At 42.5% G+C, this 16,227-nt stretch overlaps 2 protein-coding genes across 3 annotated transcripts in view; one reads left to right on the top strand and one right to left on the bottom strand.

Annotated features, from left to right (window-relative positions):
- Positions 1–384, bottom strand: part of crlf1b (cytokine receptor-like factor 1b) — an 11,320-nt gene extending 10,936 nt beyond the window's left edge. The window contains exon 1 of one of the 2 annotated variants that reach the window (XM_034882582.1): positions 114–384. In XM_034882582.1, coding sequence (XP_034738473.1) covers positions 114–171 — 58 coding nt within the window. In that variant the 5' untranslated portion in view covers positions 172–384. The remainder of the gene's footprint in view (positions 1–113) is intronic. The other variant, XM_034882583.1, reaches the window with a different exon arrangement.
- Positions 385–1,436: 1,052 nt separating this feature from the next.
- On the top strand, positions 1,437–15,561 carry tmem59l (transmembrane protein 59-like). The gene is made up of 9 exons (XM_034882106.1): positions 1,437–1,779; positions 3,090–3,195; positions 4,788–4,882; positions 5,057–5,209; positions 12,815–12,920; positions 13,038–13,155; positions 13,706–13,823; positions 14,019–14,906; positions 14,944–15,561. The coding sequence occupies exons 1-8, from the start codon at positions 1,615–1,617 to the stop codon at positions 14,175–14,177; spliced, it is 1,020 nt and encodes a 339-aa protein (XP_034737997.1). The 5' UTR covers positions 1,437–1,614; the 3' UTR covers positions 14,178–14,906; positions 14,944–15,561.
- Positions 15,562–16,227: the final 666 nt, after the last annotated feature.

The following is a 16,227-nucleotide window of genomic DNA, read 5'->3' as shown; positions in this document are numbered from 1 at the left end:
CCCCCCCCCCCCCCCCCCCCCAGCACACTCTGAGGTCTACACCGACAGAAACACGGAGATGTCCACTCGGTTGTCTCTGTCTGTCTCTCAGTTGACTAAAGTTGGGTACTTACGTGTCGAGGACAACAGCACATGTGGAACCAGGAGAAGGACAAACATGAAGGGAAACATGGTTCTTTCAGCTGCTTTTCTTCCCTCTCGGTCCTTGTCGAGTTTCTGGGCCGTGAAGAGCAGACCGGAACCGCGCAGCTTCCCTCTCCAGCGGCTCTTCTCAGATCAAATGTTGGCTCTTCGCTGGAAGTCTGGAGCCCAAACCGGCTGCAGGCTGCTGGCGGGTCCCGGGGAGGACTTCCTCTAATGCTGCTGCTGCTGCCGGAACACTCGGGTCCACACTGGTTGCTCCTCCCTTGTATTCCCACTCAGTCACAAGTCATTAGTGCTGCGTGACACACACACGCCAAACACGCACACTAATATAGCCTACTACTAAAATCACACTTTCTGGAAATATCGGCTTAGTAAAGAGCAACTACGTATATTTACTCAAGTAGCCTACTTTGCACAATTTTGCACATGAATATTCCCATTTTATTCTATGTATGTTATTACTGTACTTGCTACATCACACTGTAAATACATGATGCTAGATCAATTATTTATATAGGCTACAAAACTACTTCTACTTTGAAATATTCTCTATTGTTCTAGATTCACCTGTCCAACAGTAGGAATGAAAGAGCTCAGCTTCAGCTACAACATTCAATTGTTGTTTACACTGTCCACTGTATATCAATAAAACTAAGAATACAAGTCTTAAAAGGAGCCATTCTGCATAATGAGTAGGCCTACTTTTACTTTTAATATGCCAAATGCCTTTTGCCACTAATACTTGGGTAGCCTTCTTTTAGGCTTCTGTTTAGCTTATTTTCATCTGATAGCTATAATGTAGGCTACACAATATTCCTACAATGTTCACAATAATCAAAGAGTCATCTTCACGTTACAGTGTTTTGTTATTAAAGCATTTATAAGCCAAAGTTACAGAGTGCATCACAAAGAAACCATCAAACAGACAATGAAATATATATTAGTTGTTGGTTCTCCAGGCCATCTCTCCTCAGACATGTGTTGTGGCCCACATGTCCCAGCAGGATCTTTCCGTTCAACGGATAGGCCAACATTGATAATGCATGACCTGTCAACACTTCAACAAACGCTCTGATTTTCTGCTCTGTGCGTGGCATCGGCAGAGTGGCCCTTTTCAACTGTCTCACACATTTTTGTTATGAATGTCACCACTGCCACTTTGTGCACTGCAGTGAAAGCCGGTTGTGTGTGTTTGTGTGTGTGTGTGTGTTTGTGTGTGTGTGTGTGTTTGTGTGTGTGTGTGTGTGTGTGTGTTTAGGGGGGCCAGCTTGTGCGTGATGATGATGATGAGGATGCGCGTGACGCCACGAGCCGAGGCAGACCAGCGGAGCAGACAGCACCCGGGCTGAGGCAGCAGCATCAGCAGCATCCGCAGCAGCAGCAGCGCCGCCACAAAGGGAGCCCAGTGCTGCTCGACGCTCTCTCCGCTCTCTCCGCTCTCTCCGCTCCTCTTCTCCAGGGTTTCACATGCTCCGGCTCGGCGAAAAGATGTGCGGCTTCTCGGCCCTAGTCTCGGTGCTTCTTGCCGGGCTCGCTGCGGCGTCTTCGGATCTGTTTGACAACCAACTGGGCGACATCAATTACTGCAAAAAGCAATGCCAGCTCACCATAAAAAACAAAAGCCCTGCTAAAGTAAGTTATTCCTGTGTGCTGTAGCGTCGGCTGTCTCTGCAGAAAGCGCATTATCGCAAAGCTGACACATATGCTATATCCCGCTGTCCGACATTTCAGCACAAACACGCAATGTACTCGGCATAAAAAAACAACAACCTCTATCTTTACACGGAAATTATGAAAGAAATGTGTTGTGTTTAGGTTGTGCGTAATGGCATGCTCGCTCCGATTTTCGCTGCATCCTCTTAGTTGCTACGGCGCACAATTAGGCCGAAAGATGGATGCAGCTCATTTTCTTCTGCACCTCACAGACTCGTCCAAGAAGTACACTGCATTCACTCAGCTCATCTCGAGATGCACTCGCTTTAAACTGCGCCAATCATTGATACATCCTTAATGCGCAATTAAGGTCGCCCAGGGCAGGCGTAGCGCATGCTGTGGACGATCAGTGAGACTATTATGAACCATGAAACAATGATCTTTTAATGCCAGTATAGCCTACACAGCATCTTCCTGCTCACACGACGCCAGACTAGACCCTAGCAGGACGGGAAATGATTGCTGGTAATCTCACCATGGAGTTTATGCCTTGGAGCCTTATAGACTTCCAGTGTCGGGTGTTTTTCCTCCCCCCCCCCTCTTCTTCTTCATCCTCCTCCTCCTGTGCTGCCTTCAGGTGTGGTTCAGGCATCCTGCAGGGCAGCAGGAGCAGAGCTGCAAAGCAATGCACAGTCACCTGCTTTGAAGATTTTGATTGAAAACGGGGAACTTAAGCATATTATATCGCGTTTTAGCGCCAACATACTGGGCAGTAACTACAGAAATGCTCAATAGACAGTTGTCTGACTCGCCTTGAATCTATAAGTTAAATGGTTTGAGATAAACACCCCTCTGTGAATAAACAGGGCCACGCTGTGAAGATGATGACAAGCACAAGGCTGTAATGAACCCTTTATGGTCGCGGTCAGGGAATCTCTTTGTCTGTCCTGTTCCCAGGTCACCAGAGGGCGCTGTTTCCTTATTTCAAACCGAGAATTAATGCAGAATGGCAAGAGGAAGTACAGGACTGTGCATCTTATTTTCACACTACCTCATTTTCCTGCACAAGTTTTTGATTTGTTTTTTTCGCTACTGGCTCATTATGACTGGTTTTCATTTGAAAGCCTCTTATCAACTGTTTATGACAGGCTATAATACAACAGCTGCAACGTGTCATTAAAGGATGCCATAACCCATCTTTGTCATATTTTCTGACAAGGTTTATCCAAGAGTGCAGGAGACATCTCTAATTTTGCATCGCCCCTTTCTTCTCTCTGTCTGCCTGGTAGGACTGCATAATGAACGCCTGTCACCGCGGCTGTCGGCTCTACTCCATCTGCCAGTTTGTCAATGGCAACGCCGGCTTCAACACCAGCAGGGAGGAGTGTCAGGGGGGTGAGTCAGTGTGTCAGTCTGTCTCTTGGACTGTCTGTCTCTGTTTGAATGGCTGACAGTCTTGCTGTGCAGGCTGAGGCCAAAGTTTAAGCTGCTGAGTAGGGCTGCACAATACAACGTTGTTTATTTTATCGTCATCGCAATGATATCGTCTTTGAAATATCAACTAAGGCAATAAACGCATCGCAAAAGACTGCTACCTATGGCGATAGACGCCCAGAGATATTTGTGATAGTTGAAAGAAAATGTCAGAAAATTGCACTTCACAATGTATCTGCCATTATTTTTTAGTGGTGCCTTTTATATTCAATTCAGTGTTCAGAATGTCAAAAAAAGAATGTCAAGGAAACAATCAATTTGTCATGTTTTAGCAGTATAGGGAAAGCAGCAGTACTGAGTACATTTGCGTATGTTTATTTATGGCAAGTAATATTGTTATAGCGATATTCAACAACGTTATCGCATATCCCATATTTTCCCCTATATGGTGCAGCCCTACTGCTGAGGCCTCAGTTCTTAACACTTTGTCAATATGATTCATTGCAATCTAAGTTTACTAAGTGCAACATAAAATGCAGGTTTCACTTCCAGCTATTTCTTCTTAAATTGTGTCTTAATGGAGAATTCCAGTTGATTTCAACATACACCTCTGTTTTTTTTAAAATTCATAGTAATGTCAGTAGAGAGACAAAGTGCAGTTATTCTTTCCATGTGAACACAGGGAATTTGACTGCAGTAGATGTGACAATAAGGCATAAAAGTTGTGACAATCAACTAGTGTGGACTTTACTGGAAAACATGAACTAAACAGAGGCATGTGCACTGGCTGAATCAACACAACTTTTATGCCTTTCTGTCACATCTGCTGCAGTCAAATTTGCCGTGTTCACTTGGAAGAAATAACTGCACATGGCTAAATACTGGTAATGACATTTTGAGCATGTTTTTAGGTTAGAAACACTTTTAAAACTTGCCCTGTTTAAGCCTGCTGGGTACTAACTCTCTCTTGGTGTAGACAACACCGATTGGTTTTATTGGTCTCGCTACTGACAGCACTACAAATCTTAAAAAAACGGAGCTACATGTTAAAATCGACCAGAATCCTTCAAAACGTTTAAGAAGTGAATCCTTTTGACTTTAACCTAAACATCAAAATGTTGAACACAACAGCTCGGCCCATGTCGCAATATTGTTTCCTAAAAGCTGCCAGACTTAGTGACTATTTCTTCTGGCTGTTTGGGGCTTTTTTGAAGTGCTGTATTGGAAATCAATGATGTGATTTGTCATCCAGAAGGCACGCTTCATTGCCCCCTGTTTAAATCACGGCAACGTGGAGGGAATGGTCTCCCCGGAAGGCCAACAGATACATCTCCCTTGCATCTTTATATCTTCCTTCCACATGAACAGCCAGTGCCAGTTTTACTTTTAACTATCTTCTACCCAATGCTCAATGCCCACTCTCCTTTGTGCTTCTTCTTTATCGTTTTGTTCTCTCACACTCCTCTTTGTCTTTCAGTTTTTACCATCGTGCTTCTTCTTTCATTCTCCACAATTATCTCTCTGTCTCTCTCTCTCTCTCTCTCTCTCTCAAGCCTGCCAGGAGGCATATATTAAGCTGCTGGAGCAGGAGGCCTGCTGCACCGGCTGTGCCAGCCAACCCTCTGAACCTGAGATCAAGAGGAGGAAGGTGAGAAAGGCTGCACACACAAACACTGCAAATGCAGCCATGAGAGCCAAAGTGAAGCCGTCTGGATGTTAGTATCACTACTAGCAACATGTAGTGTGCACATACAGTATACTGAAGCACATACATAGTCAGTACTTCTCTTTGTAACAGAGGACCTTGCGCTCTGTTCTGCAGCTCAGGGCCATGACTCTCCGCCCTAAGCCCCCCTCTGTGATGGAGGCCGTGTCCAGTTGGTGCAACGACATCGTCAGTTCTGCCCAGAGCTTCATCTCCTCCACCTGGACTTTCTATCTGCAGGCTGATGATGGAAAAGTTGTGGTCTTTCAGGTAAGACCATTAATAGATAAATGTTCAAAGTTAGACTCTGCTAAATGTTCAGGTAAATGAACGTTTTCTGTTCTCTCTTCCATTCACAGTTTATGTGACCTTATGGTGTTTAAAGCTAAAGCCAGCTCCTAGAAGTTCTCAAATATGCCTGAAGTGATGTGTTTTTTTAATTTGTGGCGGCAGCGGCGTGTTGATAATTCAGAGAGGAAAAACAATAGAGTTGTGAGAAGCAGCAATGCTTCCCTTGGCTACACTGAAAAAGAAAATAACTTGCAGCTACACTGACCCAAACGTCACTCCCAAAAATGTAAGAAATTAGGCCGACATGTGATCTCTGCACCAGCAATGCTGCGAGAAAACACAGCAGCAAAGTCAGCTTTTAAAAGGGAGTCCTCTTCTGGTTTGTGTTGGAGTCCATCCAGCACACTTCATATCAAATCTTATCAGTGAACAAAAGCAAAGAGAAACACAGAATACACCACTTTTTACTGTGATGGTGAGAATATGTGTATTTCTTTACAGTGTTTGTTCATGTTGCATGAATCGGAATATAATTTAGGAATTATGTGTTAAAATTTTAAACTGTAGTACTGCAAGATTTTACCACGTCATTCTGAATATCGGCACTGACAACACATCGCTGCAAAAGAAATGCATACTAAAATCTCTATAAATGGACAATCATGTACAAGGGCGGCTGTGGCTCAGTGGTAGAGCGGTTGCCTGCCAATTGGAAGGTTGGTGGTTCGATCCCCGCCCCTGCAGTCATTGTCGAAGTGTCCTTGGGCAAGACACTGAACCCTGAGTTGCCCCCGGTGCTGCGCATCGGAGTGTGAATGTGTGTGAATGTTTATCTGATGAGCAGGTGGCACCTTGTACGGCAGCCCCAGCCACAGTGTATGAATGTGTGTGAATGGTGAATGTTCACTGTAGATGTAAAAGCGCTTTGAGCAGTTGTTAAGACTGGAAAAGCGCTATATAAATACAGCACATTTACATTTACATTTACAATCCTTATACACTATATTAGGGCCCGCTGAGTCATGATGGGGTAAAATGATTAATATCTACAAAGCTTTTTCATGTTTTTACCTGGAGGTTAAAAGCAAGCAAGCAGACCTTTATAGATTATTAGTTGAGCTAACCCCTGCTTCCTGTTAAGATAGTGAAATATATCCTCTAAGCTATGCACTGGCGTAGAGCTTGGGTCACTGCCAAAACATCTCACAGCCCATTTTAGAGTCAGTGCATCTGTGAAGGTTGAGTGAGCAAGGGCACACAGCGGGATGGGGACAAGGTGGCTGACTTCAGAGAGCCGCACTCATTGATCAGCACTTTAATTGTTTATAAATGTCCTTTTAAATTGTGTCAATTACTTCAGCACCATGCATATTTCATAACTCACCTCAGGATGGAGACTCACTGGGAGACTTAGAAAAGTGTGGTCTGCAATAAAGACTAATAATCTGGCTGTGACAAATACACACTCAGAAGTTTTAGTTCTGTAAGTTGAAATGGAGCTGACACACTCAGTTTCATGACTACCCCTAGCAAGGAAATTATATTTTGGCTCCCTTTGGTTTGTGTGTTGAACATCTGAAAAAACTGTAAGTAGTTTTGGAACTATTTAGTTTTGGTCCGAATTAAGGATTTTTATTTATTTCATTTATTTTTTTTACAGGATTTGAATTAAGGGTTTTTTAAAAGATATTTTTAACTACTTACGTCAGTACAGGTAGACATCCAGTGATTATCTGTCCCTTTGTGTGTATTTTCATGCAGCTCTGCATCCAGATGCAGATTAAAAATGTCTTTACATTTCTATGATTACATAGCAATTGTATAGGTGTATGCAGAAATACGTACTCTGGCTCTTTAGTTGATCTTACCCATATTTCTAAGGTCTATAATAAGTATTGGTCTGTCTTACCACCAGACTACCCAACTATGTCCTCCAAAAACTGGTCAGAAACCTGCATCCCTGTCAGGGGTTTTCCCGTTTGTGACTTTGATGGCATTTTTAGCTACATAATTAAAGGGTTCAATGAGAAATCACAGTATTCATACACAGTAACCCATACAGAAGGGCTACTGTATAACAGAGGAGTCTTTTATATGCTCTAATTCACTATTAGGTTTAAGAAACTGTGAGCAGAATGGACTTTGAGGCACCCCCTCCTATAGAGATGCAGCAGCCACAGAACATGAAATTACTAACATTTCTTTCAGACATATTGATGGATGTTTGCTCTTTATGAAAGTGACATGCAGGCTGAAGCAGCGAGGGGAAGCCAGGCTCCACGGGGCTGTGAGACGACTATCAGGCCTGTGTTTAGTGGGCAGCTGGCAAACCGCCACCAAGTTGACAGATTGACTCTCCGAGTGTTGAAACAACAGAAAAAAATCCAGCTAAATCAAGGGACAGCAGAGGGGGTGTCTGCCATATAAATGATGTGGATGGCCATAAAGAGCTTGCTGTCCTTAAACATCCATCTGTGTGCTTGTGTGACCTCAAGTTGTGAGAATAACTAGTCATGTGCATAATAAACAAACATCAGTGGTAGCAGTTAGTTCAGATTATAAGGGTGGAGTAAGTTACTCTTAGGTTACAACTGCGGTTTGTCCCCCAGTGATGGAAAAAAATAAAGAAAACTTGTAATTTTGAGGAAATATTGGCTTTAGCTCAGTCATTTACTTCTCACCACCCCCTTGCTATTTTGACAAATTAGTCCATGATGGTGCAACGGAGTGAGAGTGTTTGGGACAAAAGTGAGTCGATTTAAGACTTCCTCCAGCTGAGCTGTGGTTTTGTTAGCGAGCTGGCCTGCAGAACAAATTGAACTCGGCGTAAGGCTGAATACAAAGAGAGAAAGTCTATTTCCCTATTTGTTCTTGACGGTTGCATTAGTCATTCTGCCCGAATGCATTTTAATGAAACAGAAACCCTGATGAGCGGAGAGCTCCCGTGAAATAACAGAGTTTGGAGGAAGCGTAACTTATGATGCTACACTGAAAAAAGGAAATCGGTTTACTGTCAGAGTTTAGTGTACTCCTCCAGGCACATGACAATGAAAGTGACTTAAGCATGAACATCACATACAGGATGCTCTCAGCCCCGAGCCCATTAGTCCTTACTGAAGACAAACTTTTAAAATTGGGTCACAAGTACATTTCTTTTCATTTTTAAACAAGGCTCAGCGTTCTAAAACAAACGGACACAGTTGTTTTGCTGTTTCTATCCTATCACCTACCGGCTTGACCTCTGTGGGTTGATTCTGAAAGCATCACAACATGTCGGAGAACAAAGTGACACAAAGCAGGGTGCCGTTCACAATGTTCTAAAGGTTTAATGAGAAAACACAAGAATGTATAAATTGTCTTACAATCGCTTTATTCACTTAGATGACGTGAGCATAGAAAGATAAGAAAGAGGCTCCAGAGGAAAGGAGTATTGGTTCAAGGTTGGTTCATGCAGATACATCTTCGGAAAGGAAAACAGAGTAACAATTTATGAAACCAGATCAGATGAGAGAGGCTTTACTTAGAGTTTTTAGAGAATGGAATGGAACATTAAAGCCTGTCTACGGAAAGCCTGTTCACTCCGTATTTAGTCCCCTTGTACCAAATTTGGTTGCAGTTACCGGGGGGGGGGGGGGGGGGTGGTGCAGGCGAGTGTAAAATGATTGGGACTCTATGAAGGTAAACGGCTAAATTTGTCTCTTTTGCCCGTTAAGAATTCACCGATTTGATTATAGTTTTTGCAAGATCAACTTGGATTATAGTTTGAAAGTGGAATGAACGAGTACTTATGTCCTTCAGATTTGTTACAGGTTGACTTGTTGTTGCCCATAACACGCCAGCATACTGCTAACGACTGCCGATCGGTCAGCGAAGGACTGATTACGACTGGAGATCCCGCTTGATGGCATCCGAAGCGGAGCCAGAATGTCAGAGTGAATATGTCGGCGTGGTCTTTCAAACATTAGCAAACCTGTTTCTAGCACGTGGATTGACCGGGAGAGCCTAAGCTGTCCGCTGTGCTGTCGATGCCTCGAGAGACAAGGAAGTGACTCAGAGCTTTCCCGTAAAGCAGCATCCCCGGCCGTATGATGTGTATGACGTCTTTGAGATTTCAAATAGCTTTTTAGAACAAAAAGCCACTTTAAAAAAACGTAACACCCAGCAGGGTGTATTGGCGTAGCCTCTCCTTTCAAATGCAAAATTCAAATTACTAGGCAAAAAAATGATATCCTGGGGAAAGTGGATTTTGAGTGGATTTTGTCTCATTCATTCTGCACTCGCCTGTGAGTGCCCCAAGAGGAACTCTGGTGGAACTCCAACCAGTTCAGAAGCCGGAAGTATCGAGAGAGTGGAATTTCTTTCCTAATCAGCAGGGGGTAAGCCTCTCCTCTCTCTCTAAGCGAAGCTCCCATGGCGCCATTTTAATGCTATGAAGCCATCACCTGCAGTTATCATCCCATTGCTTGCCATTCATTTGGGCGCCACTTTGACAGTAAATAACTTTACATCTGAAGCGTTTTAAGACTCTATTTGTGCAGTGTTTATTTCTAAAGAAACACAACAATGTATAAAAGGATCCATTACCTTTTATCTCACGTTAGGGCTCCGTAGCAGACGTTTTTGTAAAAGTAGGGTAACAATTGTGTCATAACCACACGACTTGCTGTCGCATAGTCGACAAATCACCGTATTGCCAGGAGAAGCACGCAGACAGTTTCAATTTACATCAGTTATTTAGGTTTAATTACTAATGTTAACTAGCATGTTAGTTAGCAGTAATTAGCCTGTGTCTCTGTTATCTCCTTACGTATACCTACGCTCTCAGTCTCTGCTGATTGTTAATGATTGAGATTTCTCTTGGCACAGCTACCAGAAGACTTACAACTTTCAGTCACGTTGCACACGTCACATCTACGTCGTTAAACTCAGTTGGAGGCTGCGCAGTAACGCCTAGCCATCACCGGAGAAGTGCTTCTATTTTCCTTCACTGGTCTCCGTCCAGAACAACGGGATCTGTTGGTCTACTTCTTTAACTGTCTATGCTTATTAGACAGTCTTTGGTTACATTATCACAACACTCAGTAGTTCCCTAACAAAGCTAAGCAATATTTTTAAACAAACAGGAGTAATTAGAGCATATGTTGGGAATTATTTTCCTCAGCAGATTTCATGACACATTTGGTGTACTTGTGTATGTGTATGTGGGTTTTATTTACCACAAACTACAGAGCCCATGTTTATCCTAATGAAGTTGTCACTCAGTTTGGACAACAGTGGAGCTCAATGGCACAGAACAAGAAGCTATTTCAGGATTTTGATACTCAGTAAGATCCGTTTATTGTTGGTTTTGGTCTTTTCATGAGATGTGTTGACAAGTAGAGAAATGTAAAATATCACCAGACATTTTAATCCTACTTGTGTTTCAGTCTGAGGTGCTAAACCCTTTAACAGTTGTAGTTTTTTTGAATTTTCTAGACATTTTCTGTTCTCCTATGTCATCCCGTGCCTAATGGAGATATGTGATCTTTATTGACCACATCAAGGTGCTGCAATCAAAGTTCAGATTTAAGGCCTCTAGATTAAAGGCCATGAGTTTGACAGTACCAGTCCAATTTAAATTACAATTTACAAGGTGTCTTTGTTTGATGAATAATTTGCTTACCTAATGCACAGCCATGTCCTTAGATACCTTTTGAAACCCTTTCCCCTCTCCGTATGGAGGCAAAGAGACATTGTTTTGTGATTAAAGTCATTCAAAGTTCTTTCACATTACACGTTTGAATTCATTTGTTGACCCTCAAAAATCCAACTGTATCCAGTCCCAAAATCAACAAATTAAGAGGGTGAGATTCAGTCTAATTGTATCCACCACTCCTCCGCCTGAAAGCTTGTCTCTTCAGGACTGAGACGGTTTCTGAACTCTCAAACCCCTCTTTATTTCTTTCTCTCTGTCTCTCCTCTCTCTTGCTGTAAGCCAGAGCACCTTTTGTGTTCCCTCTCTCATAATGCATGACAGATGCAGATCAGGCTCCGCTTGTTCTGATGGTTAGAGCTCCTCAGTCTGCAGCCAATGAGAATCAGCCCCCTCACGTCTCCCCAAACCTTCACACTGCTGCTGCATCTGGTTTCAATGCACCCTGTCTGAAAACATTGCTCGCTAGGGGTAATAAACCCAGGTTGGGAAATAACCTTTTCAACAGAAGAGGTTTTAAAGGATTGTAAGGGTTTTGTGAAGCCAACTAACCGGCCATGTCTCCACAGTATGTTGTTTTGTTATTCTGGAAAAGTGATTGAAATTCAGTAGAAAACAGATCAATCATTTTCCTCAGTAAAGTAATGAGAGTGATTGAATTTAGCTGCTTTCCCATTATAGTGTAAGACACAACAAGAGGTTTCAAAGTTTATTGATCCACTTAAATTAAGAACGATAAATACTGAGAGGTTGATGCTACTGCAGTGGGATTTACTGTACTGCTCTGGTGTGTGTGTGTGTGTAAATGGGCTGTTCTTATAAAGCACTTTTACATAGTACAGGAACCATTCACACACGTTCACTGTGGCCGAGGCTGCCATCTGCTCATCAGATGAACGTTTACACACAAACACAGCATCAGCGCTGGTTCAGTGTCTGGCTTAAGGACACTTCGGCAAGGCCAAGGATTAAACCTCCAACCTTCCGATTGGTTGGCGACCGCGCTACCACTGAGCTGTGCGTGCATGCGCGTGCGTGGGCGTGTTGTTGCTGATGCCAGCAATAGTATAGTTAAAGCCGACTACTGGAGGGAGGGTCAGCAGTGGGGAACCAAACTCCTCTTTTAATGAGTTCTCCAGGGGAAACAGAAACACTGTGCACATAATGAAACACACAACAGTGCAAATACAGTCATTTTTAAAGCTATTTTTTCCGAGGTGCTGTCCCAGTTCAAGGGGTTATATTAAACTGGTTTAGGTGAGAAAGATACGGTTGTACATGTTGAACGTGCAAGAAAGAAGGAAGGGAATGATAATTTTGAAAGCTGTTGGATTAAGTTATGCAACATATTGAGTGCTCCACATTCATTTTGCTAGTTAAGTGTCCTAATTGATTTGGCAGACTTTTTACTAACCATAAGAGTTAGTTCAGGTGGTTCAGCACTCTAGCTTTCTGCACAAATGTCTTTTTCTGTCATTTTTTAGTTTTACTGGGCTACCACACCATGATCAATCATGGTCATCAAGGTTTGACCCCCAATTTTTATGGAGCGAGATCCAGGAAGGGATTAGCCTAGTTTAGCATAAAGACTGGGGGAACAGCTTAGCTCCATAATTACCATATGAACGTGAGAAAAGTATTGATACATTTCCTTAATGTCTGAATATTCCTTTAACGCTTACTGTTCTGTTTAGTTGTGCTACCTTTGCAAATATAAAAATGAAATTGGTGTTTTTGTTTCTCTCATTCAAGCTTCCCAGCCAACTGTTGTTAGTTGCAGCTCCTCTGCGGTCTGGCCTCACAGCGCTTAACAGACCCTTTCCTGGGAAATGACTGTGGTATAATTATTGTTCTGATGACTGAGTGTCTATGTTGTTGTTTTCTCTCCTCAGAGCCAGCCAGAGATGGAGTACTCTCTGCCCGAGCTGCAGGCTCCTCGATCCAACGTGGCGGACAAACCCTGGCCTCAGGTCCACTCTCACACCCAGAGACCCCATGGTGAGAACGTATTCACCACATACAATTATTATTTTATTGATTTATATCAGCAACATGCATGTCCCTTATTAGCATCCAACTAAAATCATTTTTTTTCTTTAATGAATTGTCTGGCAGGTGTGAGGGGACATGGCGAGAGGGGAGCATCCAAAGGAGCAGGCAAAGGGAAGCACCCTGCCCAGCAGCACACAGACGACCCCACAGCTGAGCATGACTTCCTCGGCTGCATGTCACGGTGAGCTGGAGCTTGAGTTACCCTGTTTAGAATTAAAGACTTAAATGAGAGAACTAAAGCTTCCTCCATGAAAATACACTTAATGTTTATGACAGCCATTTCCAAAAGCAAACCACGTCTGATTTCCAGTTTACTCTCTGCATGAAAATGACCTTGCAGAGACTTGGAACTTACTTGGGAAAGCTAATGCATCACACATATCAGAGTTTTTCATTCAACTGGGATACCTGATTCCTTGCAGGGATGTTGTAACTTGGACAAAACCAAAGGTAGACTCCCATACTGAGGTCCCATACTGACATAAAGGAAACTAAGAGTTGGAAAAACACAATAAAAGATGTAAAACAATGACATAATTTAAATAAATAAGTTGGGATTTGCAGGACAACGTTAAAAAAAGGCTCCAAAGGGCACTTTCAAGTATTTTTTTACATTCAGGTGAGTTATATGTCTTGATGTCTTTAGTGTTTCTCTGTATTTCCATCCCTCTTCGGTCTCATCCCTTAACTCTCGTCTCCTTCCTTTCCTGTCCGACTCTTTTGTCCTGCAGACGTTCAGGCCTTCCGCGGTGGATCTTAGCGGCCTGTCTCTTCCTGTCCATCATGGTCATGTTGTGGCTCAGCTGTGCCAGCCTTGTCACCGCACCAGAGCAGCACATCAAGACACAGGTACACACAGAGAACCCACAACCATACGTATGCACATGTGAGGGGAGCAATGACTTGAAAAGCTTATGTTTCCCTCACAAGGGTTCTCTGTCTGCAGCGGTTTGGTGACTCAGCAAACATGACCATGAAAGTCAAGGGGAACTTGTGGCTTGTGTTGTCGCTGTTCTCACCCATTTCTTGTTTGTGTCTTTTCAGCTGAGCATCAATGGAGATAAAGAGTTTATGGATAATGCCCACAAAGTAAACCCGTATCACCTGAGTCCTGTGATCGCTGTCGCCATAAAACAATCGGAGGAGAGCCAGGAGGCGGGGCCTCTGCCGGTGAAAGTTGACCTGAACAAAACCTGCGTTTAGAAAGGACCAATGGGAGAGCTGCTGTCATGTTTCCCAGGGTAACCATGTCTAAATATGCGGCCCGTCAATGCAAGAGGTGAAACAAACACATCACGGGACTCAACTAGTCTCCAGAATTTTTAAAAAATCGTATTTTTAAAGAGCACGGCACCCGCTCCCATCATTTAAAATTATGATACTAAAACATCTAGCTTGGTCTTGTTGGTCCGAAGGCATTTCATTTCCTTGTACAGCCCGAATTTCGTCAAGTCCATCATATTATCCTCAATGATCAGCCTGTCCATTGCTTATTGATAAGTCAGTGAGAGCCATGTTGGAGACAAGCAGGGAAGATGGATTGCAGCTGAGAGCTTTCAATAATTGTTCATGTCTAGCGGGGACAAGAGAAGACAAACGCTGATATTCATTCTAGATTTAATTTTGCCTCGTTCTCACAGAGAGTTTGGATTAATTGACGGATTGCTGAGAGTGAGAGAGGAAAGGAAGAAATATGGAGAGGGCACTCTTTTGAGCGCTGCAGCAATTATTAGAAATGTAAAACATGTATCATCATCGAATCATTCCCCTTCGCAACATAACAGAATTTGCAGGTGAGGTACACGTTCTCACCAAGATCAGAGAAACAAAGGGCCACGTGTTTCAAAAACTAAAAGAGTGTCTTTTATGAACTTATTCCTCCGTGTGTTTGTGTAAGTTTGGATATGTGTGTGTCTGTGTGTGTGTATGTGTGTGTGTGTGAGTGTGTGTGTGTGTGCGTGTGTGTGAGTGTGTGTACATCCACAACACCACACAAATACTGAAGAACTGCCAGATTCAAAACTGGAAACTCTATCTGAGAATGAGCTAAATCCACACTACCGGTATTTATTTTCTACTCTATTCAGAATCTGATCTGTTGTAGTGTTATTAAAGGGCCATGTACAGTTCATTCATCATACAACTGCAATTGATGTGAATGTAAAATACATTGCAACACAGACTGGAAGGAGACACATGCAGGGGAGATTGCACCTATTACTGTATTATTATAATTATTATTAATATCATTATATTATTGCTCTTATATCACTCCAAGAGTTCTTAGCTGTTATATGTGCCATGTGCTTTCTAATAGCTGACTATTTTGTATGTCCTAGGAGCAAACACTGAAGGATAACCTCTGAAACAATGTGTAATGCAAAGCTTTTAACGTAGACCGTTGTTATTGAACAGAGTTACACAGTCTTAGAGAAGATTTTCTGTTTCCCTCTCAGTGCTTTTGATGTCCTGTAACGCTCTTTTTTCATCCAGGCTATGTAGACAATAACCCGTGCATGCAAGTGATGCTTTGATAGTTTAGCGTAACTGCCTGCCATTTCCGTATGGCAAAACTCTACTGTAGACTTGTGTGATTTTTTGTGTTACTATTTACTGTAAAGATTGAATAGAATATGTAATAATTACAGAAAGGACTCTTAATGAAAAAGCCATTCAATCAATATCTGCGCTAGTTCAAACTGAAGGTATATGACAAGGAGTATTATATGAGTTTCAAACTGTATATTGTTTCCTTTTTACTGTTCTTTTTATTTTCAATGAAACAATACTTACAACATGAAGAAATAAAGTGTTTTCATTGTAAATAAACTAAAGAGTGAAGTGGGTCTTTTTCATTTACACTACAAACATTAAATTAAGTATACTGACATTTGTGTCTGTGTGTGTGTGTGTGTGTGTGTGTGTGTGTGTGTGTGTGTGTGTGTGTGTGTGTGTGTGTGTGTGTGTGTGTGTGTGTGTGTGTGTGTGTGTGTGTGTGTGTGTGTGTGTGTGTGTGTGTGTGTGTGTGTGTGTGTGTATGTGAACCACCCCAAAAGACAAAATAAATAATTTTAGGTAGTATAATAGCAGGATGGATAACTAAAAGAATACTGGGGAATTCAAAATACACTGCAGTTCCAAAAATATGTCAACACCAGTACACTACATGTTTGTGTGATTGTTCAACACCTACAGTTGTGTTCAAAATAATACCAGTCCAACATCACTAACCTCATAAATCATACTTTTGGGT

Source organism: Etheostoma cragini, chromosome 9, assembly GCF_013103735.1.
Source record: "Etheostoma cragini isolate CJK2018 chromosome 9, CSU_Ecrag_1.0, whole genome shotgun sequence".
NCBI classification, from domain to species: domain Eukaryota; kingdom Metazoa; phylum Chordata; class Actinopteri; order Perciformes; family Percidae; genus Etheostoma; species Etheostoma cragini.
Note: the sequence above shows the minus strand (reverse complement) of the source record. Positions and strands in the feature narration are given on the sequence as shown.

Excerpts from the sequence above, each read along its gene's own strand:
- tmem59l (XM_034882106.1), top strand. The coding sequence starts at position 1,615 with ATGCTCCGGCTCGGCGAAAAGATGTGCGGCTTCTCGGCCCTAGTCTCG. Across the intron at positions 4,883-5,056 it reads CTGAGATCAAGAGGAGGAAG|CTCAGGGCCATGACTCTCCG; the intron begins GTGAGAAAGGCT and ends TCTGTTCTGCAG. Across the intron at positions 13,824-14,018 it reads AGCAGCACATCAAGACACAG|CTGAGCATCAATGGAGATAA; the intron begins GTACACACAGAG and ends GTGTCTTTTCAG.